Source organism: Impatiens glandulifera, chromosome 1, assembly GCF_907164915.1.
Source record: "Impatiens glandulifera chromosome 1, dImpGla2.1, whole genome shotgun sequence".
NCBI classification, from domain to species: domain Eukaryota; kingdom Viridiplantae; phylum Streptophyta; class Magnoliopsida; order Ericales; family Balsaminaceae; genus Impatiens; species Impatiens glandulifera.
Genome location: NC_061862.1, coordinates 39,231,972 through 39,258,202, shown reverse-complemented (window position 1 = coordinate 39,258,202; position 26,231 = coordinate 39,231,972). Strand labels below are relative to the sequence as shown.

Sequence of the window (26,231 nt, the reverse complement as noted above, 5' to 3'; positions counted from 1 at the left end):
ACAATCTCAAACCCTCTTCAATATTCCCGCAAATACATTCTCCAACAATGTGTTATATGTGTATATATTCGCCTTCAATCCTCTTCCCATCATCACAATCAATAAATCCCGAGCTTTAGAAACTTTTCCATGCTTACATATCCTATCCATTACAATTGTCAATGAATAAACTGTAATGTTTACCTTAGCCGACATCATCCGATGAAAGAAGTCGAACAAACGATCGGTTTGATTGCATTTCTTCAGTGCAAGTAAATAAACTATGCAGGATCTATCATCTATGTCAAAATCTCTGTCTTTCATATATTCAAACACCTCTAAAGCCAGGTGGAGTAAACGCTAAGCACTTAGCGAAACTTCCCTGAAACAGAACCCATATGATCCGAGATTATCTGCAAATATCATCATCGACATATATGAATCAATATGAACCACAAATATAAACTAATATGAACCAAATACCAAATATAAACCAATATGAACCAAATAAGAACAGATTATTTTATATAACAATAGGTTTAGGGTTAGGATTTGAAAAAAATGAAGATCGTATAATAAAAACAAAAATCGATTTAGGTTAGGGTGAAATAAAGATTAGGTAAATAAGAACATAAATCTGTATCTGCATAAGGACCACCGCCTCCGTCGCCGCCGTCGCCGCCGCCGTGAAAGAGAAAACAAAAGAAGAGAGAGAAAGAAAATGAAAGAAATGAAAAAATTAGAGTATTTATACTAAACCTAATCCACTTAGCGAAACGCTAAGTCACTTAGCGTTTCGCTACAAGAGCAATTTCGTCAAAAAAAAAAAAGACCACGAACGCAATAAAAATTATATCTTGCCACCAGGTCAAATAAGGCAATCTTCGTGCCCGTTTAGTCAAATTTCCCTTTATTATCCATGTTATTGTTAGTTTTTTTTCCCTTTGTTTCACACAAAGTTATATATATATTAATAATTTTTCTCTCCGATATAAATTTATGATAAAAGACTAGTTGAGCTTTCATTGTCATTTTACTTTAATAATAACAATACCACAATTATTGTAACATGATTTTATATGTGGGCAATTATATAGTCTATAGTATAATTATTTTCTCCATTTTAGTTTGAAGATTAAATATAAAGGCTTTGACATAATCAAAAGGACTACTATACATTAATATAGGATATGGATGAAATGCATATTGTGAAACAAAGTCTTATCCCCTTATCAAAAGCTTCACCACAACTTACGGTCAAACTTTGATTAACCCATCAAATCAATAAGAAAAAAACTTAGGCCTGGTTCGGATTGGGGTTATTGTAATAACCTAAAGGGGTAAAATGAGTAATGATTGGTGATGATTTTGAAGAGATGAGAATATTTTTGGTAAAATTACTTAAAGGGTATTGATATATAATATTAAAATAATAAATAGTAATTTAAAATAAATGATATTTTAGTATTTTGGGTAATGAATTGAGTGATGTGATTGATTAGAGGAAGAGTGAAAATATGCTTGAATAGGTTGAGTTATTTAAATAATTCCAACCTAACTAGGTAGATAAAAAACTGAACAATATATATATATATATATATATAAATATATAAATATATATATATATATATATATTTATTTATTTATTTGGGTCAACTACTACACTTTACACTTTATAGTGTTTTTTGTTTTGAATATTTTTATTACCAATTTTATTTTTATTTGTGTAAAGGATTTTTTCAAAGATCCTTCACAGTCAATCATGATTCTATATTTAAAACTATAATATTTTGGTGAAAATAAAACTGGGATGTTTTATTTTGTAGCTAAAATTTTATTATTTTAGCATTATTGTCTTTTATCTTAATTAAACCTTCTAATAACACGTGATTAAAGACTTGTTGAGTGAGTGATTCGAATATTTATTTTGAATTCCATTTACTCAATTAAAAAATCTTTTTGATCAATTTTGTTCCATGTCTAAATTATACTAAACTGATGGATCGTATCGTGTTTAATAGTTTCAATTCAATTGTTTTTATTAAGTTCTAGCTACATCTTCAATCAATCTAATCATTATCTATGTATCAATTGTTAGCTATTACTATTTTTTTTATCTGTAATTTTTAAACTTGATTAAGTATATTTAATGTTATTAATATTTTGTTCCATTTAAAAAGTTGATCTATTTATTTATAATTATGGGTTAATCCCACTTTCCATATTTGTACCAGTGGCAGTGGACTATTAAGTGAAAAACAGCTCACGTTCCCTCTCTAAAACCTTCTCCATTTGGTAAAGTTGAAATCCACCAATTTCTTCACTTCTTCATACGATATTGTTCACTGATTCGATTTCAATCGGTAAGCTCCGATTCAATTGCAAACGAACACCGTTTATCGTATTGATTTCTGATTGTTTTCCTTTACCTTTCTCTAAAATGGAGATGCAAAGTTGTTTTTCCTGCTCACAATCATTGTTCGTCACTTTCATAAGGTCGCAATAGCAGGAAATCGTTCACTGTTTAGAGTAATCAGTTTCTTATTTAATGATATGCACTTATATATGTCATATGTGGAAGAAGAAGTTGTTTATATTTCCGATTTCGTACAACTATAAACAACTGCTAGCGAAGTTCTTAATTACCTCGACTTTGATACTGAATAACACGATTAGATGCTTAATATTTCCTTTTACTTGTGCCTACCTTTATTCAACCGTTTCACGTTTGAAGAGTGATGAAATTCGATAAAAAGTTGACTCAAAATGACAAAACCAACTGCAACTAGTTTTCCAATCATTTTCTGTTTACACTGAATTGATCAATGGTGTTTAATTAGCAGGGGAAGACATATAGCTGATTAGTGTGGATTTGGTTTTGTAGTTAGATTTCTGCTTAGAGCATTTGATTGAAGCAGTGACACCACAGTAGTGCTTGCTAAACATTGATTGAATATGAAGCATTAAAATTTGTTGCCTTATAAGGCACTAGTTCTTCTGTTTAATACATATTGAGGTTTAGTATCAAGGAAGAGGAGGAGAGTATGTAGTAGACAAAAGTCTGTTTATTCGATATATATGTAACTGTGTACAAAGGGGTGTGATTTATACAAAGAGATTATGATAAATAAGGAAAATGTAATATGGAATAAAAGAAATCAAAATTTTCAATTGCTGTTTATCTTCCATCAGTACAATTAGAGAGCATATTATTTCAGGGATAATGATTTATTCCCTAAAATCTTCAGTTTGACATTTTAGTTGACATTTTTCCATACATATCATACCATTGGTCTATGGTTCAATTTACTTATGATAGTTCTGGATTTTTGTGGATCTTCCAAGCTGTCATTCGTTTGGTAAATGGGTTCTGGATGCAATGATTGCAGATATAAGTGAGAATTTAATGCAAACTAGTACTTCCATGGACTGTGCTTGGAAATGGGACTGGGAAAACCTTGTCATGTTCAACCCAAATACCATTGGAAGTCCTAAGAAGCAACTGTCAGACTGGGGTCTTGATGTGGATTCGGAGATTGATGCAGGATCATTTAACCTTTCAGGGGGAGTTACCGCTACAGGATCAGATAATGCATATGGCTCCTCAGTAAAAAGTTCATTATCTGTTTCAACTGATTCTTCGTTAAAGGAAGACACGAAGGCAACAAAAATCAGTTTCGAGACATATCATGACTTTCCTGGAGACTTTAACAGAAAAGAACAATTTTCCGGGACTGATCTAACGGAAACTTCTCCATCCCTTGATGCTTCAGTTGCCTCTGCTGAACCTCTTATTGGGCTGAGACTTGGTAAGAGGACATACTTTGAGAACAATTCTATGTACAGCAGTTCCAAGAATTTATCTAATCAGATATCTCCTGTCTCATCAACCACTACTTCAAAGAAAATCAAATCATTTTGTCAGAATGTGATATCTTCACGCTGCAAAGTCGAAGGTTGTAATCTTGAACTATCTTCTGCCAAAGAATATCATCGCAAGCATAGGGTCTGTGAAAATCATTCAAAATGTCCAAAAGTGGTTGTAGGCGGTGTAGAACGACGCTTTTGCCAACAATGTAGCAGGTATGTTTGTACCAGGACTTGCATTGGGAGCAGTGAATCTAGGGTTGTCAAAATGTTTACCATGCATTTTCTTGAGACTGTATAGTCAAGGTTTTCTGTACTGGTTTCACCTCTTTCTGATTATTGTTTAATGTATTGTCTAGAACTGACATCTCTTTAAATGCCACTTACAAATAATGTTGAGGTCATTGATCCTGTACCTCTTTCTTTAAATGTTGGGGTTTTAATAAAACATTGTACTTGATATGATTTGTAGGTTCCATGGCTTGTCGGAGTTTGATGAAAAGAAGCGAAGCTGCCGTAGAAGGCTTTCTGACCATAATGCTAGGCGCCGTAAACCACATCAAGATGCAATAGGCTTCAAGTCAACAAGGCTATCATCATCATTTTTAAGTATTATGCTTACATTTCTTTCTCATGTTAATCTCAATTTAAAATGTCTATTTGTGGATTGTCGTGACAGTTTTTACTGACAACTAGGAAATCTTAAATATAATCCCATTTGGAAACACTCTCTGGATCATGATTATATGTCTAATTAAGTTATGTTGCATAACATTATCTCATCTAAATCAACATCCAAATGACATTTTCTCGTCCAAACACAGACTGTTTCTAAATGGGCCATGATCTAAGATGGGTGTTAACGATTTGATTGATTCCTAGATGATGCAGACAACGCTGTTATGCTTTGATAAAAACAATATTGAAATGTTTCCTCAAGTTTTTGACATCCATGTTGTTAAGTTTCATAGCATTCGGTAAAATTTGTTTTCTTTATACAATAAAGAGTTCCAAGATTACGGATTTGGCTTGTTTCCTTGATTATGTTTCCTTAACATCCACTTTATGATATCTAATTCTAGTCCTTTTCATGATACTGCCTAATAAATGCTCTACTTAGAGATTCAGCTTCTTAATGAGAATTTATCTTTAATTTGAAAAAAGCTGTTTATATGTGCAGGTGAAAGTCAGCAGATAAGTTTTGCATTGAACAATGTCCCTCTTGTTGGAAAAACATCCGAAGAACTTCTATGGGAAAGGGGATGGAATTCCAATTTTACACTTACAAAAGGATATGAATTACAAACTGAAAAAACTGTTGTCACAGAAGAACATCCAACATGGCCAGACAATGGATTAGCGCCTTCTTCTATCAGTGTCCAAGGGCAGAATAGACATTTACAGTATAAGGTAGACAAAGCCGAGGTCTTTTATCAAGGTTGGTTTTTCTTGCTAGTGAAGTCTTATATTCTGATTTGGGTTATTCCAGATTAATTTCAAAATGTATTCTTGTTATTATGATTACACCATCAATATCTCTAGTTATCCGAAATGCAATAGTATTTAGTTATTTATTTACATGTACAGGTCAGGAAGAAGGTGATGAGTCTTGTAATTTGGACACAACATCGAAAAATATGGATGGTGCTCTCTCTCTTCTGTCAACTAACAATTATTCGACAAGTATCGGTTTTGATTGTCATCGCAATCATGATGGTAATCAAACTGGAATCCATTGTTACAGTAGTATCAGTTTACCTCAAGGTCCATCATCAGAGCAGCAATGGCAGCCTGCAGATGATCTTCAGGAAATGCAGCTCTTCAAACCAGTGTACTATGAAACTGAGCCTTATTTCTATACTAGTATTTTGAACTAAGCTGACTGTTGTAATGCTTAAGCATGTTTAGACTTTGTTTTTGTTTCACCTTACTTTTTTTATATGGATAAAGAAACTACCTTAATTGAGTGCTTTAAAGTGAAGAAGTTATTTAATATGTATTTATTGTTTTAAAACACAAATTAAATGTTTACATAATATTTAATAACCTAAAAATTAAGAAAAGTTACCATGAAGATGCCCAAAACTCAAAATTCTCAACGAGAACAAAAGTGTGCTATTGGTTTTATCTTAGAGCTTTTTTTCGTTTCAATTTATACCCCAATAATTGATAAGAGTAGTTTTAAGAGACCGAATGTTATTCCTCTTATTATTAAAATAATAAAATTATCGAAAAATATATAGTTTTTTAATTGACGTTGTTACCCAGAAGACGGGCCGGCCTATTCTTGAATGTGTGATCTAGATTCTAGATCTGGAGTGGGTAAAGGCAAGCCCACGACCAAATTCATTAAGAGGGACCAAATGAATACACATATTATTAGGCCATGCCGATTGCCGACACCATACAAATCAAATATGCCATTTTTAATTATATATATTTTTCCATGATTTTAATTGTGTTCTTAATTGAAATAGATCGAATTTGAGACAATTGACCACTTTAACAATATTCTTCACACAAATAATAAAGTTCAAAATGTAGACAATAATAATAGATTTACAATCATAGAAAAAAAAACACAGAACATTATTATTTGTTAATATAGTTCAAATATCAAATTTCACATAAAAGAAATATTTTAACTTAAAAAGAGGTCATGCTAGCTTACTATTTTTGTAACCAAAAAAATAAAATAAATAGATTTATAATAATAATAAAAATATTTGCTAAAGATTAAATATGATTAGTTGTAATAGAATGAAACAAAATTTAATTAATATTTATGCATCCATCCACACTAAAAATAAAAACACTTTATAGTGTCAGCAATAAGTAATATAAAATTGAATAAAAACATGAAGGGGATCAATTAAAGAATTATTTATATTCTAATTTTTACTATAAATAAAATTATCAAAAAAATTGACATCTGACAAGATGAATGGTAAATTGAGATTTGAGCCACTTTTTTCTTTTATTTGTTTAATAATGATGATATTTAGAAAACACTTAGATCTTGATTGATCTTAAGTTATTTGATTATTTATATATATTCTTTATCACAATCATATTTCTTATCTTCTTAACAATTAAATCATCCAAAAATCGAATTAACCTATTATTAATTAGAAATCTCAATTCAATTATTTTCAAATAATTAAGATTGAATAATGGTGTAAAGGAAATGAAGGAAGAAGACTAGACTTTTAAGGAGTTAAATTAGCACCAGATCTGTAGTCCCAGTCAATATTGTTATGTTGGAAAGTTTCAATACATAAATTGGGAGGCAATTACGGGCAGCAGTGGAAAATTAAATTTAGAAAATTAGAAAGTGTCAAACTTTACCTAAAAGAAGAAATCATTTCATTTCATTTCAGTCAAATCATTTTTTATAAAATAATTCTCATTTTCTATATTCTAATTACCATTATAAAAGTCTCCCTCAAAATAATAAATTTTTTTTTACAATAATTTAAAAAATAATAATAATTAGTTTGATTAATTAATGAAGTTACTAACTTCTAGAAGAAAACTCACACTATCTATGAATCAAGTTAGTTTTTCCTTTCCTCTCCAAAACAGAAAAGCATAATCTCTGAAAATTTCTCTCATCTTCATCATCATCAATCTTTGATTCATTCATTCATTCATTCCAGATCGATAAGATAATCGATCGATGAAAGGGAGACATGTCATCCTACAGAAACCACTCTTCCTGTGTCTCCTTCTGGCAGGTTTAATCGGAGGAATATTACTCCTCTCCGTCACTCGCACCATGCCAGACAGACCAACCTTAACCAGTTTCCGCACCCCAAAATCATCATCCAACACACAATCACTCTCTCCTGATCTCCATCTCAAAGCCCTCCTTCACTACGCCACCTCCGCCGTCGTCCCACAGCAATCCTTCGCCGAGATCGGAATCTCCTTCGACGTCCTCCAAAAACGATCTCCCTGTAATTTCCTTGTTTTTGGGTTAGGCCATGATTCTCTAATGTGGTCCGCTTTCAATGCCGGAGGTAACACTGTCTTCCTCGAAGAAGATCCTCAATGGGTCAAAACTGTCCTCCAAAAAGCCCCCGATCTCCGCGCCCATACCGTCAGGTACATACTATATATTAGATTATATTGAATTGAATTGAATTGGTGTTGATGATGAATGGTGATAATAAATATATATATATATACAGATACCGAACGAAGCTATCGCAGGCGGATGAGTTATATTCATGGTACAAAACAGAACCGGAATGTTCACCGGAAAAGTCAGAATTGAGAGGGAATAACAAGTGTAAGTTAGCACTTACGGGTTTACCAGATGAGATCTATGATACGGAATGGGATCTGATAATGATTGATGCTCCGAGAGGGTATTTTGCGGAGGCGCCGGGGAGGATGGGAGCTATTTATTCGGCGGCGGTGATGGCGAGGAATCGGAAAGGACCGGGGATTACTGATGTTTTTCTTCATGATGTTGAGAGGAAGGTGGAGAAGATGTATGCGGAAGAGTTCTTGTGTAAGAAGTATTTGGTGAATGCGACTGGAAGGCTTTGGCATTTTGCGATACCGCCGGCGAATAATACCACCGGCGGTGGAAAAAGCTCGTCGTTTTGCTGAGTTTGATATATTCTATTTTGAAATTCTTGTTTTTATTATTCTTATTTGTTATTTCTTCCTCTTATAATAAAAAAAACAATGATATTTAGTTTGGTTTTGGTGAAGTGAGAATATGAAATATATAGAAAAAGAGTAAGTGTGTTGGAGAAATTTGGGTTTTAATTATTTGTTTTTGGATATAAATATTAATTTTATGTTGTTTAGGTTTAGGATTTTTCTTAAATCTCGAGCTCTAGACAATTTATCTAGAAAGTAGTGTTTGTCTAACAAACTTGAACTAATTATTTTAAATTCACATTATTTTAAAGATTAAGGTTTTGGTATAACTATGATATGTTTGTTTTTAATATTAATTTTTAAATTTGATATGAAAATTAATAAAAATATTATATTATATATTGTTTGGCTAGACAAGTCAATCATGTATTACATGAGTTCGAATTCCATTTGAATATTAAATAAATCATTTGAACTCAATCAAAACTAAGGAATTTGATGGCGGTTGACACGATAATAACATTATTTCTCCACACCTCTAAGAATTAAATGAAGATAATAACATTATTTCTCCACACCTCTAAGAATTAAATGAAGCATTTGAGACTCATCAAGATGTCAATCTTTTTCGTGTTGTCCCAATAATTTAATAATAATAATAGGAAAAAAGTTCACTTAAACGTATGTACTTTTACAACTAGCTCACTTAGACGTATGTACTAATAAAATATCATTTAAACAAAAATATGTACTATCAAAAATTGGCTCATTTAGCCTCTTTTATTAATTTATTAACTATAATTAATTTTTATTTTTAAATTTATATATTTATTAATTAAATATTAATATATTTTCTCTCTCCTTCTTTTTTATTAATTAAATCAGGGAATTTATTTTATTCTTAATTTTTTATTATTATTTTAATATTAATTTTTTATTTATTCTTCTTATTTTTTTTTTATTCTTTTATATGTCATCTTCCTTTTTTTATTAGTTTTTATTTTTTATATTTCTTAAATTCTCATTTTTGAAAATATTTAACAACTTATTTATGAATTTTATGTTTTATTGTAATATTTAATTAAATATAAACAAAAATGAAATTAATAATTTTTTATTTAATTTTTATTCACGATTTATAAATTTATAGTAGTAATAAGGTGCATTGTTTTGTCTAATATTTGATTATTACTCTTTTGGTGTTTGATGAATGAGTTTTTATTATTATCCAATTTTTAATTTTTAATTTTGTGCTTAAGGATTTTGTTGAAAGAATTTTCATTGTTATATTCAATCATTAAGACCAAACAATTTTAAAATTATTAATAATCAATATGAATATAAGAAAAAATATAAAAAAGAAAAAAAAAAGTTAAAATAAGTAAGGATGAATGTTCATATATATATATATAAAATAAAATTAAAATAATTAATAATAAATACTCATATAAAAAAAATAAATAATTATAAAAATAATAAAATAAAGGATTCATTTAGAAAAAATATATTAATATTTAATTAATAAATATATAAATTTAAAAATAAAAGTTAACCATGAATCAAAAAAAAGTTAATAAAAGAGACTAAATGAGCCAATTTTTGATAGTACATGATCTTTTATTAGTACATACGTCTAAGTGAGTTAGTTGTACAAGTACATACGTCTAAGTGAGTTTTTTTCCATAATAATATACCATATAGAGAGATTAACATGTGACCTATTAATCTGTTAGGTTGATTATTTCCATTGGACCACTCTAATAGGGTAGTCTTGAATTTTATTTACTAATGGTTTTGTTTTAACTATAGATAATTCCAGTATAGAACTCTAATAGGGTAGTCTTGAATTTTATTTACTAATGGTTTTGTTTTAACTATAGATAATTCCAGTATAGATAAACCTTTCTATGAAGATAAAAAAAAACTGCTCTTCAAGTTGAATCCTTCAAGTTACTTGTAAATATAGCTCTCAGTCATGTGTTGAGGTAAGTAAAATATAAAATAAGTATCCTTAAAATTTGTTGTAACCATTGAATTGAACACAATATAATAATTTATCTAAATCATGTAGTTACTTCTAAAGAAGGGTGCTAACTTACACGATAAAAATGCAATGGGTGAGACCCCTCTTCGTATTGCGTCTGATGTAGGTTTGTTTTATTTAATTTGCTCTAATAACATTATATTTACAATATACTGTTTTAATTTTCTTTTTCCTTTTTTTATTAAATTGTTGATTTTCTTTTTCCTTTTTTATTAAATTGTGCTACTATACTTTATTGCAGACAAGTAGATATTGTTGAACTTTTAGTAAATCATGCTATTAATTAAAATACTATAAAAAGAAGGTTACGATATGTTATTAATGTTAATAACGGTTAACGGTTCAACAGTAAGTTATACCTATCGATTTTAAACATATGATTGATCAATTGATATTATATCAAAGTTGTCACCACTAATTAAAGTAAAATAATTTCATTTATCAATCAAATTGTAATCTTAATGGGATAACATTTACATGAAGCAACAAGTGGATGCGATATCATAGATGTAGTGCGGGTATTGTTGGTTGCTCGTGCTTCTATGAAAGCAACAAATACGCGGGCTAGTTTGTAAAAAATATATATCTATATATTTCAAATTATATTTTACATACTTTTATTTGTGTAACAAAAACATTGATAATTAATTAAGAGAAATGATTTGGAGAGAGAATTTGAAACATAATTTAAGAGAAAATAACGTAAGCAATTTGATTCGCTGAAAAAATAACATATTTTTTCTCTTTCTTCTCACCGTTTATCATTTTTCCAGTCAGTGATGTGGTGACACGTCATTCCCTCCTATTCCCCCTCCCAAATTTCGTTTTTCTATCGCTCCTCGTTATTTAAACGCAAGACTGAATTAGGAGTTTATTGAGAGGAAACAACTAATAATAGTGGAAGGAAAGAAAGATGTAAATGTTTTTGGGTTTATTTTATTGATTTATTTCACAAATATCTTTTATTATCAAACTATTAATTTCTTAAACTCAATTAGATGTTTTATTGTTTAGTGGATTTCTCGTTAGTTCTTTGAGTTTCTTATTTTGTTTAGTAGGTTTTATTAAAAAATCTGTCTGACCATTTTCATTGATTTCGGTTGGATCATCTAATAGAGTTAAATCACATCAATTTCCATTATATTAATACTCTTTTCAGAATTATATAATAATATAAAGTTAAATCACATCAATTCCCATTATATTAATACTATTTTCAGAATCATTAAATATTCAATATTTTCAGATAAATGGAAAAGATCAGGATATGTTTATATAGAATTCCTTGTTATACAAGAATTATGCATTAGTTTTGGAAGCAAATGAGGAAATGATTAATGCATTATGAGTTTATAAATTAGGCATTTGATGAAATACTAAACCAACATTTGAAGAAATACTAAATCACATTTGAAGAAATACTAAATCACATTTGAAGAAATAACTAAACCAGTGGAGAGGCTGTTTTTTTTTTATAATGTCTGAATTTATAGATGTAATGTCCAAACCCTGGTACCGTTATTAGTGAGAAAATAGACTATAAATACTCCGAGCAAATCCACTAATCCAACATAACTCAAATACTCAAAAATGTACACATTAAGGTATTTATAGTTTATTAACCTCATGAGTACCTTTTGAGCTTGGATTGTGATGGCAAGTGGATTGATCGGAAGTATTTATAGTATATTTCTTCGCGGTTAATAGTATTTGGGTTCGAGGCTTATAATAGAAGTTTAGAAGATTGTTGGTACATGACTGGGATGAAGTGGACCGCATAGATGACTAGTAAAAGAACAGGTGCTTGTTTGATGAGGCTATTAAAGAAAACAAAATACATGGTTTTGCTTGAAGATTGAGTTATCAAATTAAGTCACCCAATAAATATGACAGGCTGAAAATGAAATGGTTCATCACTGTTGTGTAAATTTATTGAGCTGTAAAAGAAGATATTGACGAGCTTAAGAATTTGGGCTGAAGTATGTGGACTTGTTTGAAGAAAGAAAAAAAAAACAAAGAGGTTAATTGGAGTCTAGAATGCTAAAGAAAAATTATATATATACCTTTAAATCTTTAAACTAAATAACTCAACTTATCTTAATAAAATTCAAAATTATTTAAATAAATTTATATAACTCAAATCCCTACCAAACTCAAATGGCATCATAAACTTTGGCTGTTGAAAATTTCTCTTAAAATATAAATAATTATTTATATAACTAATAGTATTAAATTATTACTTTAATAATAAATTAATATTTAGGAAAAAAAACATTATTAATCATAAAAAGGATGTATAAATTTGTGTTTAAACACTTAAATTTGAAATTTAGAAACTAAATATTTCCAAAAGGGGTTGAGAATTGAATTCAAATAATTAAGTTTAATTTCTAAATATATGTAGAAGTAATTTTCAAATGGGGCAATATTTTAGAATGGAAAAATTTGTAAAATTTTACATATTTAGAGTGTTAGTTTGAATAGGATTCAAATTTAAAGGAGATGAATGTCTCTCTAAAGTTGGAAGGTTTCTAAGAGCATCAGCAGCGCACAAGACTCCTGCCCTCTTATTTTGTCAAATCAATCTTCACAAGACCTCTGCCCTCTTATTTTGTCAAATCAATCTTCTACCTCAGCAAAAAGCGGGCACATGTTATACCTGGACAAAACACTCCAATTCTGCCAGCCCTTTTATCTAACTAATTTAAATGTGAATTTTATTTATACTATTTTAAATAAATAACTAATTTATACTATTATAATTAATATTTCTATATTATAAGAAAATTTGAGAATTTCACCTCTTGAAATATGTGAATGTAATTAATAGAAAATATAAAATATTTTTATTATTTAAAATATATTATAATATTAAAAATATTACAAGAATAATGCAAGTACAATAAAATACATAAAATTTTAAACATTTTGACGAACATTATGAAATTAATAGAAAATATAACTAATATTTCTATATTATAATAAAATATAAAATATTTTTATAATTTAAAATATATTAAAATATTTTTATAATTAAATATATAATTAATATTCCTTGTTTGTAATAAAATTTTAGAATATATATATTTATTTAATGTTATTTAAAAAAATAGTAGGAAAAAATAATATAATTAAATATATAACTAATATTCCTATATTATAGAGTATATTATATTATATAAAATATCAGAGTTGGACATGACCGGCATAGAGGGCACTGCCTTCCTTTTGCTTTTACCTATAATGCAAAAAATTAAAAAAAACAATGACTTACCCTTTTCCACGTTGTCCGATGCGGGCACATGTCATGCGCTAGAGATGCTCTAAGGCCTTGTTCATATTCAGGTTTTTCAAATAACCCAACAAAATCAATTATCAAATCACTCCCTCTTTCATCCATCAAATCAATCAATTCATTAACCAAAATACTAAAATATCATATATATATTTAAAATTATTATTATTTATTTTATTTATATATATGAATACCCTTTAGGTCTTTTTATAAAAAAAAAACAATATAATTTTCTTAAAATCATCACCCATTATCATTGTTTTCACCCTCTAAGTTATTTAAATAACCTGAAACTAACCAGGCCTAAAGTTGAAATGGTGAAAACAGATTCTCAGAGTTGCTAATTTATTCATTTATTTATTTTATTTTTAAAAGTGAAATATATTACATATAAGAAAATATAATAATAGTTCACAATTGATAAAGAATAAAAAAAAATGTATCAAAATTCTTAAAATAAACATATGTGTAAGGGAGAAATAATAAAAAAAAAAATTAATAAGACTCTCAAATACTTTATTCATATAAACGCCGTCCCTAAAATATATTTTATCCCTAAAATATATTTTATCCGTCGAGTTATCTTGATTCAGTTCGATTGTTAATGATTAGATTAGTAAATAACTCGCTCAAATTCATCAAAAAAAAATCTATGGTGGGTGAGAAGTAGGCTTTGTATGTGTTGAAGGTTAAGATCATTTCAAATTATCAGTGAATCAATTTATTTGTATTTCATTGCAATGCAATGTGCATAGAGTTGAGTTCTTTTTAGTTCAAGCTATTTTGAAACCCTTGTTAATTTCTAGACATCATAGAATGTCTAATTTTATGGTCTCACCTTTTAGTAGGAGTTCAATTACTTTACGTTTTGAGATTTATAATAGTCAATCAGAAAATATGATAACATCGATGTAATTCCTCTCTGCCATTTTTGTTGTTAGTCTTAAACCTCCATTTCAACCATTATGACATGAACACTCTTAATAGATTTTGTCATCTATAACCATTTCTCTACTTTGTTGGAAAATATCACTGTGACATAACTTTTCTCCGTACTCTTATTGATGACCGCATCCACATGTGCAATGATTTGGTTTTGGTAAATTTGTTTTTTTTTTTTTTGCTTCTTCTAATCCACTTCCTTTTTGAAGATTTTCTTTGAGGTTAGTATGGCCATATGCTCAGAATCTTTGTGCGATGATTGTAATAATTCAGTTCATATCCATATTTTGATTATTGAAGGTAAAATTATGTTTGCCTTCCATATCTCCATATTTCCATAATTTAGCTATTTTTCTAACATAGCTAAATTTTAAAGTATCAGTTCATGTTAAGGGTTGAGGCCGTATCGATTTAAGGTTCTAATTCGTTTACAGTCCTCTGAAGGCAGATTGATATTATTATTGTCAAGATACTTGATTTGAATATTTGATATATGTTAAATACTTTTGATAAAATTTCAATCAAGGAGAACGTGTTTAGTTATTTAATGTGTATTTTTACATTGATTGCACATCATCTTCTTAGTGGTAACATTTATTTTTTTGAAAAATTAATTTTTTATGTCATTGCTCCAATAAATATTTTTTAACATAAACTTTTTTATTTTGTTGAACACTTAAGGTTTCAATTTTTTTTCCAATTATCAATTTTTTTTCCAAATTATTCTCATGCTTGATTAGATTCTAACTAGATAACCAGAATTAACGTTATATTGTTCATGATTAGACCAATGTGAACACGATTAGAATTATCTTAATTAGATCCTAATTTAATGTGTGAGAAATTAAATCTGAATGCGGCGGAAGCGTATCTTAATTTGATGAATCGTGAATCTTCGTGGATTGAATGATTCTTTAATCTCTTTCCTTGAACTTTCCTTATATAGAATGGTTCTTCCATTTGATTAGTACGACAATAGATTTTCTTTCTCTGACGCAAAGGAGAATTGACCGTACTTCAAATGGGGACCATTAACGTTACATATAACTAACATTAAGTTAGTTATTATAGTTAGGTTATTTCTAATTCAGTCCTTTCATAAAATTAGAAATGCCACTTAGGTATCCTTACTTTATATTCATGATAAATTCACCCATAAACCATAAACTTAATCACATTAGATCACATTATTTTGACTTATATTAAATATAAAATTTGCACAAATATTTATTATACTAGTGATCCTAAAAGTTACAACAATCTCCCACTGGGTCACGTATGTACAAAAAATAAATGTATCAACCATAATGCGCATGAAGTTTAATGTCATCTTAATCATATGTTGTATAAACAATTTTATCAATTAATTATATCAATATAGGACCAAAGAGTTCGTCGTTGTATTTAAGCACAACTAGATCCAACAATGATCACATAAATCAATACAATTAATTGACAAATCATATCATGAATGTGAGGAATGAAAATTCCATGCAAGGTGATATTTTCATGTAAATTTTCAACTGGTCCTACTTGACTTTAGTGAGATTATATTTTAAACATAATTATACAAAGTGTAATGAACTGAATAATACTTAATTTCTGATCAGAATAAAAAACCTCATAAACATCCATAAAATAACTAAACTGAAAGACAACCAAACTATAAACTTCCACTAAAGTTAGAGATTATCGATCTCTACGACACTCATACGAGCAATATTCTTATGAAAGAGACTGGACGATAAACCCATTATCAAGAGGTTCATAACCATAGAGTTTGTACATAAATATTTTATAGAAATTTATCAACTTTGTATCATTTCTTTCATAACAATAAACTTTATGTCAATATCACTTCATTTGATGTTTAGTAACATGTCATAAATTTCGCTGCAATAGTGGATGACGCCATAAGTGTTTGTTTGACACTTTTTCAAGAAACGGCAAAACTAGCTAGCGAAAAATATTACCCGAAGTAGATTTCATACTATTTTGGTATCCCGTAATATCGGAGTCAGAATATTCAATGATCTCAAGACTATCCAACTTCCTATATGTGAGCATTTAATTCTTAATTCATTTCAAATATTTCATAACTATTGGGCTACTTAGTGTCAAGCAAAGTCTGTGACAAACAAAATGTCACCCATATATAAACCATGAATAGGCGTTTACTCCCACTGAACTTGTGATACACAAATAATCAATTAAATTCACCTCAAAACCAAAAAAGAGAATTGTTACTTTGTAAAATTTATGGTACCACTAATGAGACACTTTCTTTAAGTCCATAGATAAATTTCTTTAATTTTCAAACCATATTAATTTGGTCTCTCGACACAAAGTTTCTAGTTGCACTAAATTGTTTTTCACTGTCTCTATTGAAAAATCCCTTAACATCTATTATGGTGAAGCTCCATATCAAAATATGCAACGAGTACCATAAATTGTTCTTAAAGAGTAAATCAATTAAACTAGATTGTCATAAAGACACTTGATTTTGAGGTTCTTGAGTTTGTACTTAATGAATTTGATCAAAATTGTTTTGTTACTCTTGATTTTTGAACATTATCATCAATATTAATAAAATCCTTATCAATGTCAAAAACACCTGAGATATAAATCAAATCTTCCACAATAGGAATTATTGATCTAAATCATTTTTAAAGACAAAATCATTTCTCCCTTCAAACTCAATATTCTCAAAAAAAAATTGCAGTCTCGTTTAAAAAGAAATTATCTTTAACTTGACATAATAAAAAATACAGACCTTAATCCCTTAGAATATTCAATAAAATAGTTGTTCACAATTATTATAAACTTAAGTAACAACTAAATTTAAATAATGATTTATCCAATCTCAAAATACTTAATGCAACATTAATATCAAGTCTTGAACAGTAATATTAATTGTTAATAGTATTTTGGTGTAATGATCAAACATTAATAATAAGACATGTCAAATAATCAATCTTATCTTTGGATGGATTAATTATTCACATAAATAAGACTTTATAATTATTACATATTTATCATCACAAGTATTAAATTAATGTAATTCTGTCAATTAATTATCAACCTTTGGGCCAAATAATATAATCACATTAATTATTTCATACTACAATTCAAAATTGTCTTTAATTAATTTCAACAAACATTGTCACTTTATGATTATTTGTATCAATCAATACAATTCAAATAATGAACAATAATATAACTATTTTAAATTTAAATGTTATATTATTGTATATAACCTAAATCAATAATATATAATTTTCCAAAAACATATAATTTATTTTATTATAAAAAAAATAAAATTATAGCGTATATCAAATCTTACTTCTTGAATTTGAAATTTGTAATATCTCATAATAATTAAATTAAATAATAAATCTTCAAGATTTATTTGATCAAATTTCAAATATTTTTAGGGCGGAAATCCAATTATTATTTAATTTATTAATAATCATTAACCTTAATCATATTTTATGGCTGAAATTCAATTATTAATTAATTTATTAATAATCATTAACCTTAATCTTTTAATCTTAAAATAAATGATATAATTCATTATATATATATATATATATATATATATATATATATAATATATTGATTTATATATACCTAATAATAAAATTATTCCCTAATTATCTCTTTAAATTTATAATATATATTATATCAAATAATATTATAAATTGTAAAATTCCTCCTTAACAATACTTAAAGAGATCAATTAATTAATCTTCAAAATATATAGTGAACAATATCTTCAATTTCCTCAATTTAAACTGTACTCAATTTAAACATCAATCCTGAAATTTCATATTATTAATTGAGATATTTACTTAAATTTCCTAAACCGAAAGAATTGGGAATTTGGATCCAAATTAATATGTATATATTCCTAATAACATAATAACATCAAATGTATATATTCCTAATAACATAATAACATGCTTTTATTATCAATGGCATGCATATAAATTTCATAAATATTAATTTCATGCATATATATTATTAAAATATCCATAAATCTAGAAATATATCTTAATGAAAGATATATAACCTTAATCTAATTTTGATGATATATAACCGATAATTACTTAAATATCTCTTAATATATTGTAATCATATAATATCATAAAATTTAATCTAAATTCAGAATACATGAATCTTAATGAAAGATATATCTTTCTTATTAAAATTTTCATAATAATCTAAGATATATATATTCTTCATTGATTATCAAAATCAATATATATTTCTAATATTAGACTATCCACAGCAGGATATCAAATTTTTTCATTTAATACCTTGTCACGTCACCTTAACACCTATTTTAACACCCACTTTTTAGCATATCTTATAGCAGAATATTATTTAAGGTATTAAAATTACTTTTTCACTTTCTCTCACTTCCACATTATTTATACATAATTTCATTTTTTTAACCACAAACAATATTATTCATCACTTGGTAAATCAAACATACAAATATTATTTAAAACGAAGAAGAAAACAAACAATGATGGATTCCGGTATTCATGGGATCTTCCGGACGTTCAATGTTTTGGTTCGAATGTTGTATATTTGGGTTTTGAGCTTGATTTGGGAAGTAATTTGGAAAGAAGTTGTAGTTTTGTGAAGTATCCATGAAAGAGTTTGAAGATTTCAAAAAAAAGATGATACAAACAAGGATGGTAATATGGTGGAAAATTTCAAAAAAAATTTGGTGTCTAAATGACACAAACCAAGTCTCTATTTATAGATCTCGAAAAATAAAAAATAATGATATATATTTTTTTTTGATCAATTATTATGCAAAAGTGTATTTAAAAAAGAAAACAAAAACAAAAAAGTAACCACCAGCGCTGCCACTTGGCACGCTGTGATTGAGCCACATCAAATTTGGTCCCGTATCAAAATTTGATACCCATATTTTAACACTTAATTTTGATACTCTGCTGCACCATTTGATATTATTTTAACACTCATTTGATACCTTATTTGACACTCAGTGGGTGGTCTTATGGTTTGAAATTATCAAAACTCATATAATCTAATAAAGATATATCAATATATTTATATATATAATTCGATTTAAAATTTCAAATATAAAATATATATTCTTAATATTATTATCAAAATCAATATATTTATTCATAATAATATTATTGATATGATTTGAAATTGTCAAAATATATATATATATATATTAAGTCGATTGTATATATTCTAACAACATTAATTAGGACGGTTTTATATCAATGGTTAGAATTATCATAATTATATCATAATTTAATATGTAAGAAATTAAAATATGAATGATGCGAAAGTGTACCTTTCTTTAATCGATTTCCTTGAACTTTCCTTATATGGAATGGTTCTTCCATTTGATGAGTACGATAATAGGTTCTCTATGTTGATGAGACGCAAAGGAGAATTGACCCTATTTTAAATGGGGATCATTACCGTTATATATAACTAACATTAAATTAGTTATTATAGTTATGTTATTTATAATTCAGCTCTTTCATAAAATTAAAAATTTCACTTAAGTATCCTAACTTTATATTCATGATAAATACACCTATAAACCATAAACTTAATCACATTAAATCACATTATTTTGACTTATATTAAATATGACATTTGCACAATTATTTGATATATTAGTGACCTTAAAAATTCCAATAATTATTATTGTGAAGATACTTGTTTTAATAGTTGATATATGTTAAATATTTTTGATAAAATCACAATCAAGGATCAAGGAGAACGTGTTTAGTTATTTAATGTGAATTTTTACATTGCACATCATCTTAGTGGTAACATTTATTTTTTGAAAGATTAATTTTTTATGTCACTACTCCAATAAAGATTTTGGACATAAACTTTTTTATTTTGGTGATTTCAAATTCTTTTCCAAATATCAAATTTTTTTTTTTTCAAATTATTCTCATGCTTGATTAGATTCTAGCTAGATAATCAAAATTAACGTTATATTTATATTGTTCATGATTAGACCAATGTGAACACTCGCTAATTGATTGATAAAATTTATGACAATATATAGTTATTGAAAATTTATGCAAAAATTTAATATTCCAATTTTTTCCATCATAAATAAAAGTAAAAATTAATTAAATGTGTTTGAAAAAAAATTAACTATGTTGATTAGTTTGGTAGTTGGAATTTATTTATGTTCCCAAATCTTAGTCTTCTTATCAAATAGAATTTCATCTCATATATATTATCATCTAAAATACATTTATTTTTCCTAGATAATACTCTTCCAAAATCATGATTAATTAGTTTGGTCTCTTTTCTTAAAATGATGAATAATTCAGAAAGTATAACCTTAAAGGGAAATGATAAACCCAACGAAGGGTTAGCGAAAGCAAGGCCACGAATCCTACGTGGCCTTGCCAGCTAGGAGAGAGAAAAAGAAAAAAAAAATTCTACATTTCTGCATATCCTCTTTCACCCAATAGGGTTTCATATTTCTGCATTTCTTTCTCTCTCTGAAACGCATCATTTATTTCTCTTCTCCGGCTCCGACTGCACTTATTTCTCTTCTCCGGCTGCATTTATTTCTTTCTACGGCAGCATTTACTTCTCCATGGTATCCTTTTTAAGGATCTTTATTTTTTTTTGAATAGATTAGGGTTTTGATTTTATAGATCTAGGGTTTAGATTTTACAGATCTAGGGTTTACATTTTACATAAGTATTTATGGATTTAAACTGTTTGAATTTTCAGGAAACCGAAGCACCGAACTTGAACAACCCAGTAGATGAAGAACTTAACCTGAACAGATCCACCCCTATTGAACCCGAAAGGTACCCTGAACAGATCTAGTGGTTTCGGGACAAGAAAGGGTCCTTCCTTGTCCCGAAATGGTTGGTTTCAGGACAAGAAAGGATCCTTCCTTGTCCCGAAATGGTTGGTTTCGGGACAAGAAAGGGTCCTTCCTTGTCCCGAAATGGTTGGTTTCGGGACAAGAAAGGGTCTTTCCTTGTCCCGAAATGGTTGGTTTCGGGACAAGAAAGGGTCCTTCCTTGTCCCGAAATGGTTGGTTTCGGGACAAGAAAGGGTCCTTCTTTGTCCCGAAATGGTTGGTTTCGGGACAAGAAAGGGTCCTTCCTTGTCCCGAAATGGTTGGTTTCGGGACCCGAAAGGGTCCTTCCTTGTCCCGAAATGGTTGGTTTCGGGATCCGAAAGGGTCCTTCCTTGTCCCGAAATGGTTAGTTTTGGGACCCGAAAGGGTCCTTCCTTGTCCCGAAATGGGTTGTTTCGGGACCCAAAAGGGTCCTTCCTTGTCCCTAAATGGGTTGTTTCGGGACCCGAAAGGGTCCTTTTATTTCCCGAAATGGGTTGTTTCGGGACCCGAAAGGGTCCTTTTATTTCCCGAAATAGGTTGTTTCGGGACCCGAAAGGTGGTTTCGGGACCCGAAATGGGTGGTTTCGGGACCCGAAATGTGTGGTTTATGGACTTTTTTCTTACGGTTTCACTTAATTTTTGCAGTCACATTCCTAGTGTTGGAATGACATTTTCCTCCGAAGAACAACTTCTTGAATTCTACACATCATATGCCCACTTAACGGGATTCGGCATTACCAAATTAGGGAGCAAAAATGTAGGTGGTAAGAGGAAATACTTCAGCGTTGGTTGTGCCAAGAGTTTATGAAAGAATCGAAGTCAAAAAACAAGTTTCATCAGCCTAGACCAATAACGAAGACAGATTGTAAAGCAAAGATTAATGTTGTTGTTCGAAATGAAGGGGAATATGTGATAACAAGTATTTCTCTTGAGCACAACCATTCTTTAAGCCCTAAGAGAATACGTCATGTTAGATCCTACAAAGTAATTGACGGAAATGTAAAGAGAAGATTGGATACAAACGATGAAGCTGGAATAACTGTGGCCAAAACATTTCAATCACTTGTAGTTGAAGCTGGAGGGTATGAAAACATGTCTTTCGATGAGAGGACATGTAGAAATTACGTTACAGAAGCACGACGGTTGAGGTTAGGGATTGGGGATGCTGAAGCACTCACTAATTATTTCTTAAGAATGCAAACCAGGAACTCAAACTTCTTCTACCTTATTGATTTGGACGAGGAATCCCGAATTAAAAACGTGTTTTGGGCAGATGGTAGGTGCAGGGCTGCCTTTGAAGATTTTCATGATGTTATCTCTTTCGATACAACATATTTGACAAATCGCTATGACATGCCTTTCGCTCCGTTTGTTGGTGTTAATCATCATGGTCAATCCATTTTGCTTGGATGTGGGTTATTGTCAAGTGAAGATTCAGATTCTTTCACATGGTTGTTTAGAACTTGGTTGGAATGTATGCATGATAGACCTCCCAATGCCATAATCACAGACCAATGTCGATCCATGGCGATTGCAATTGAGAAGGTATTTCCTAAAACGCATCATTGATTTTGTTTGTGGCATATAATGAAGAAACTTCCTATAAAACTTGGAAGCCATACTGAATACCATCTAATAAAGAAGAGGCTGAAAAACATTGTATACAATTCCATAAATATTCAACAATGCGAAGAGGATTGGAATAGACTAATTGAAGATTATCAGTTGGAAGATAATGTTTGGTTGAAATCTTTGTATTTGGAAAGATCTAAATGGATACCTGTTTATGTCAAAGACAAATTTTGGGCCGGTATGTCAACATCTCAACGGAGTGAAAGTATGAACGCCTTTTTTGATGACTACGTGCAGTCCAAAACATCCCTCAAACAATTTGTCGAGCAATATGATAGGGCTCTGTTGAGAAATATCGAGAGAGAAAAGAAATTGGATTTTCAATCGTTTAATTCTTTGATACCAACTGTTAGTGGATTTGCCTTCGAAAGGCAATACCAAAACTTATACACTCCAGATATATTTAGATTGGTTCAAGTAGAAGTTAGAGGTTTGATGTTGTGCGACATCTCAGCCATTGAAGAGGAAGGTTCAGTTTCTATATTTAGAGTTGAGGAAATCATGTTGGGGGTTCATGGAGAACATCTAAGAGATGTTTCTTACAAAGTACATTACACCGAAAAGGATTGCAATGTGAAATGTGAATGTCGATTGTTTGAGTTCAGAGGTATTTTGTGTAGACATATCATGGCTGTGTTGAAAAAAATGAGGGTGAATGAGGTACCAATGTATTATATAATGGACCGGTGGCGTAAAGATATTAAGCGTGGGTATCAAAATATCACCAACATTTATGATTCAGATATGTCCGTGGAAGAAAAAAAACGTCACAATAGTCTAACTCGATTGATGCAAGAGGTTCAACAAGTTGGAGTAAAATCGGAAATAACTTGTTCTTTTTGGATGAACGGAATAAAAGGCTTGATGGAACAGTTTATGTCACTTAATCATGGAAGCACTGAAGCATCTAAAGACCAAAGCACACAGAAGCATCTCCATCTCCATCTCCATTTCAATCTCCCGCTACATCCATTTTGATACACTCTCCTAAGAAAGTTAGAAGTCGAGGACGACCACCAACAAAGAGGAAACAATCTTTAATTGAAAAAATCCCCAAGACTTCGAGATCAAAAAAGAAGGGAAATACGGCCACAACATCTACAGTTTTGGATTCAACACAACAACAACAATGGAATGATCCACTTTCAACTCAATTATCCTTCACATCACTTTTGTCCTCTCAAGTATATGTCGAAGATCATGCGTGTGGTGATAACATTCAACGAAGATAATACTTATTTTGATCATGTTATAACTTTGAATATTTTTACATTTTTATCATTCTTGTCCTTTCATTTCTAACGAAGATAGTCTAACCAAGTTAAAGCAAGCTAAAAACCAAGAGAAAACAAGTTAAAAATCTAAATTTCGGGTCCCGAAACACCTTATTTCGGGTCCTGAAACGACCTTTCGGGTTCCGAAACCACATATTTCAGGTCCCGAAACCAACTTTCGGGTCCCGAAACACCTTATTTCGGGTCCCGAAACCACATATTTCGGGTCCTGAAACACCTTATTTCGGGTCCCGAAACCACATATTTCGGGTCCCGAAACCACATATTTCGGGTCCCGAAACACCTTATTTCGGGCCCCGAAACACCTTATTTCGGGCCCCGAAACAACCTTTCAGGTCCCGAAACCACCCATTTCGGGTCCCGAAACCACTTATTTTATACTTGGTTTTTAACTTGTTTTAACTTAGTTTATACTTGGGTTGTACCTTACTTTATACTTGGTTTTTAACTTGTTTTAACTTAGTTTATACTTGGGTTTTAACTTACTTTATACTTGGTTTTTAACTTGTTTTAACTTAGTTTATACTTGGGTTTTAACTTAGTTTATACATGATTATAATTGAAGACAAAAAATGTACTAAATTATTTAAGAGTTGCTGTTATCATACAACTTATATGTTTCAGGACATTCTGCTTTTAAAATGTCTACAAACTTCTGTAAGATGTTCTTGATATTTTTGTTTAAGTTTGAACGGATGATCATTGCAGTGTATTTGACTCGCAATGCTTCAAGCATTCTCCTTGCCTGTAGGAAATTATAATTCAGCGGTTATTAAAGATTTGTAAAACAAATGAAATGTGAAAATATGTAACTTACATTTTCTATCGTTATACCACAATTCCAATTTGTTGTATCGCCCGTGTACGAATGAATATGTCTCATACAGTATATTCCACAATCCGTTTTATTTGAACTGTCTTGCCAAGGTAATTTCAAAACATTGAACGGGAATTGAGCAATTTTATCCGCGATCCCTTGGTCGATAGTTTGGAAGTAGTCCACAACGTTCTGTACCTGTTTTACCAAAGAAGTTAATAAACACTTTCAAAAAAGTCAATACATTATGTGTAAAAAAGACTTCAACGTTACCAGTTGCCGAGTTGTGACATATTTATCATCCCATTCAATATCTGGGTCCAGTGGGAGGTTGTCGATGACTTCAATTGCTTGGTTTCGCATATTGATGACAACCACATAATAGTGATTTTCATATAAAATTGGGAAAAATATCTGCAAGAATATCACCAAGATTCAGATGACACATATAATCAAAAATCAGATAATATAAAAAAGGACTTACCAGCTTAGCAGTTTTCATGTGTTCGGGAGTTAATTCGAAAATTCTCATTTCTTCAACCAATCTTTCAATGAAAAGGTCTTTCATTCTCCAAAAGTCCTGCAAATGAAATCAACATCAGAATAAGAGATAATTGGTTTAAACAACAATGAAAGATATAGAGACTTACAGAAACGACTGTCGAAAAAACTATTTTCGAGTCGGAAGTTGATTTGCAGTGAAGAGTGATCATGTTTGCCCACGCATCAATTATCCCACTTTCAACATGGCATTCATTTTTCATTGATTGAAATTGCTCTATGTTGATATTGGTAAGCTCAGATACATAGAATACTTCCTTGCTGAAACCAGATAAAGAAGAAAACAAGTTAAA

The 26,231-nt window shown here is 29.6% G+C and overlaps 2 protein-coding genes across 2 annotated transcripts; both read left to right on the top strand.

The window, feature by feature from the left end:
- The first annotated feature begins 2,212 nt into the window (after nucleotides 1-2,212).
- LOC124921191 (squamosa promoter-binding-like protein 2) lies at nucleotides 2,213-5,822 on the top strand. Its single transcript, XM_047461817.1, has 5 exons — nucleotides 2,213-2,342; nucleotides 3,369-4,062; nucleotides 4,319-4,455; nucleotides 5,027-5,284; nucleotides 5,434-5,822. Exons 2-5 carry the CDS (start codon nucleotides 3,386-3,388, stop codon nucleotides 5,721-5,723), a joined length of 1,362 nt encoding a protein of 453 aa, XP_047317773.1. The 5' UTR covers nucleotides 2,213-2,342; nucleotides 3,369-3,385; the 3' UTR covers nucleotides 5,724-5,822.
- Nucleotides 5,823-7,389: 1,567 nt separating this feature from the next.
- LOC124921303 (probable methyltransferase At1g27930) lies at nucleotides 7,390-8,558 on the top strand. The gene is made up of 2 exons (XM_047461939.1): nucleotides 7,390-7,953; nucleotides 8,040-8,558. Exons 1-2 carry the CDS (start codon nucleotides 7,526-7,528, stop codon nucleotides 8,464-8,466), a joined length of 855 nt encoding a protein of 284 aa, XP_047317895.1. The 5' UTR covers nucleotides 7,390-7,525; the 3' UTR covers nucleotides 8,467-8,558.
- The last annotated feature ends 17,673 nt before the right edge of the window (nucleotides 8,559-26,231 follow it).

Bases quoted from the DNA above. Each gene is read 5' to 3' on its own strand.
- LOC124921191 (XM_047461817.1), top strand. From the start codon at position 3,386: ATGCAAACTAGTACTTCCATGGACTGTGCTTGGAAATGGGACTGGGAA. The intron at 4,063-4,318 runs GTATGTTTGTAC...TATGATTTGTAG, and splicing joins TTTTGCCAACAATGTAGCAG to GTTCCATGGCTTGTCGGAGT. The intron at 4,456-5,026 runs GTATTATGCTTA...TTATATGTGCAG, and splicing joins GCTATCATCATCATTTTTAA to GTGAAAGTCAGCAGATAAGT.
- LOC124921303 (XM_047461939.1), top strand. From the start codon at position 7,526: ATGAAAGGGAGACATGTCATCCTACAGAAACCACTCTTCCTGTGTCTC. The intron at 7,954-8,039 runs GTACATACTATA...ATATATATACAG, and splicing joins CTCCGCGCCCATACCGTCAG to ATACCGAACGAAGCTATCGC.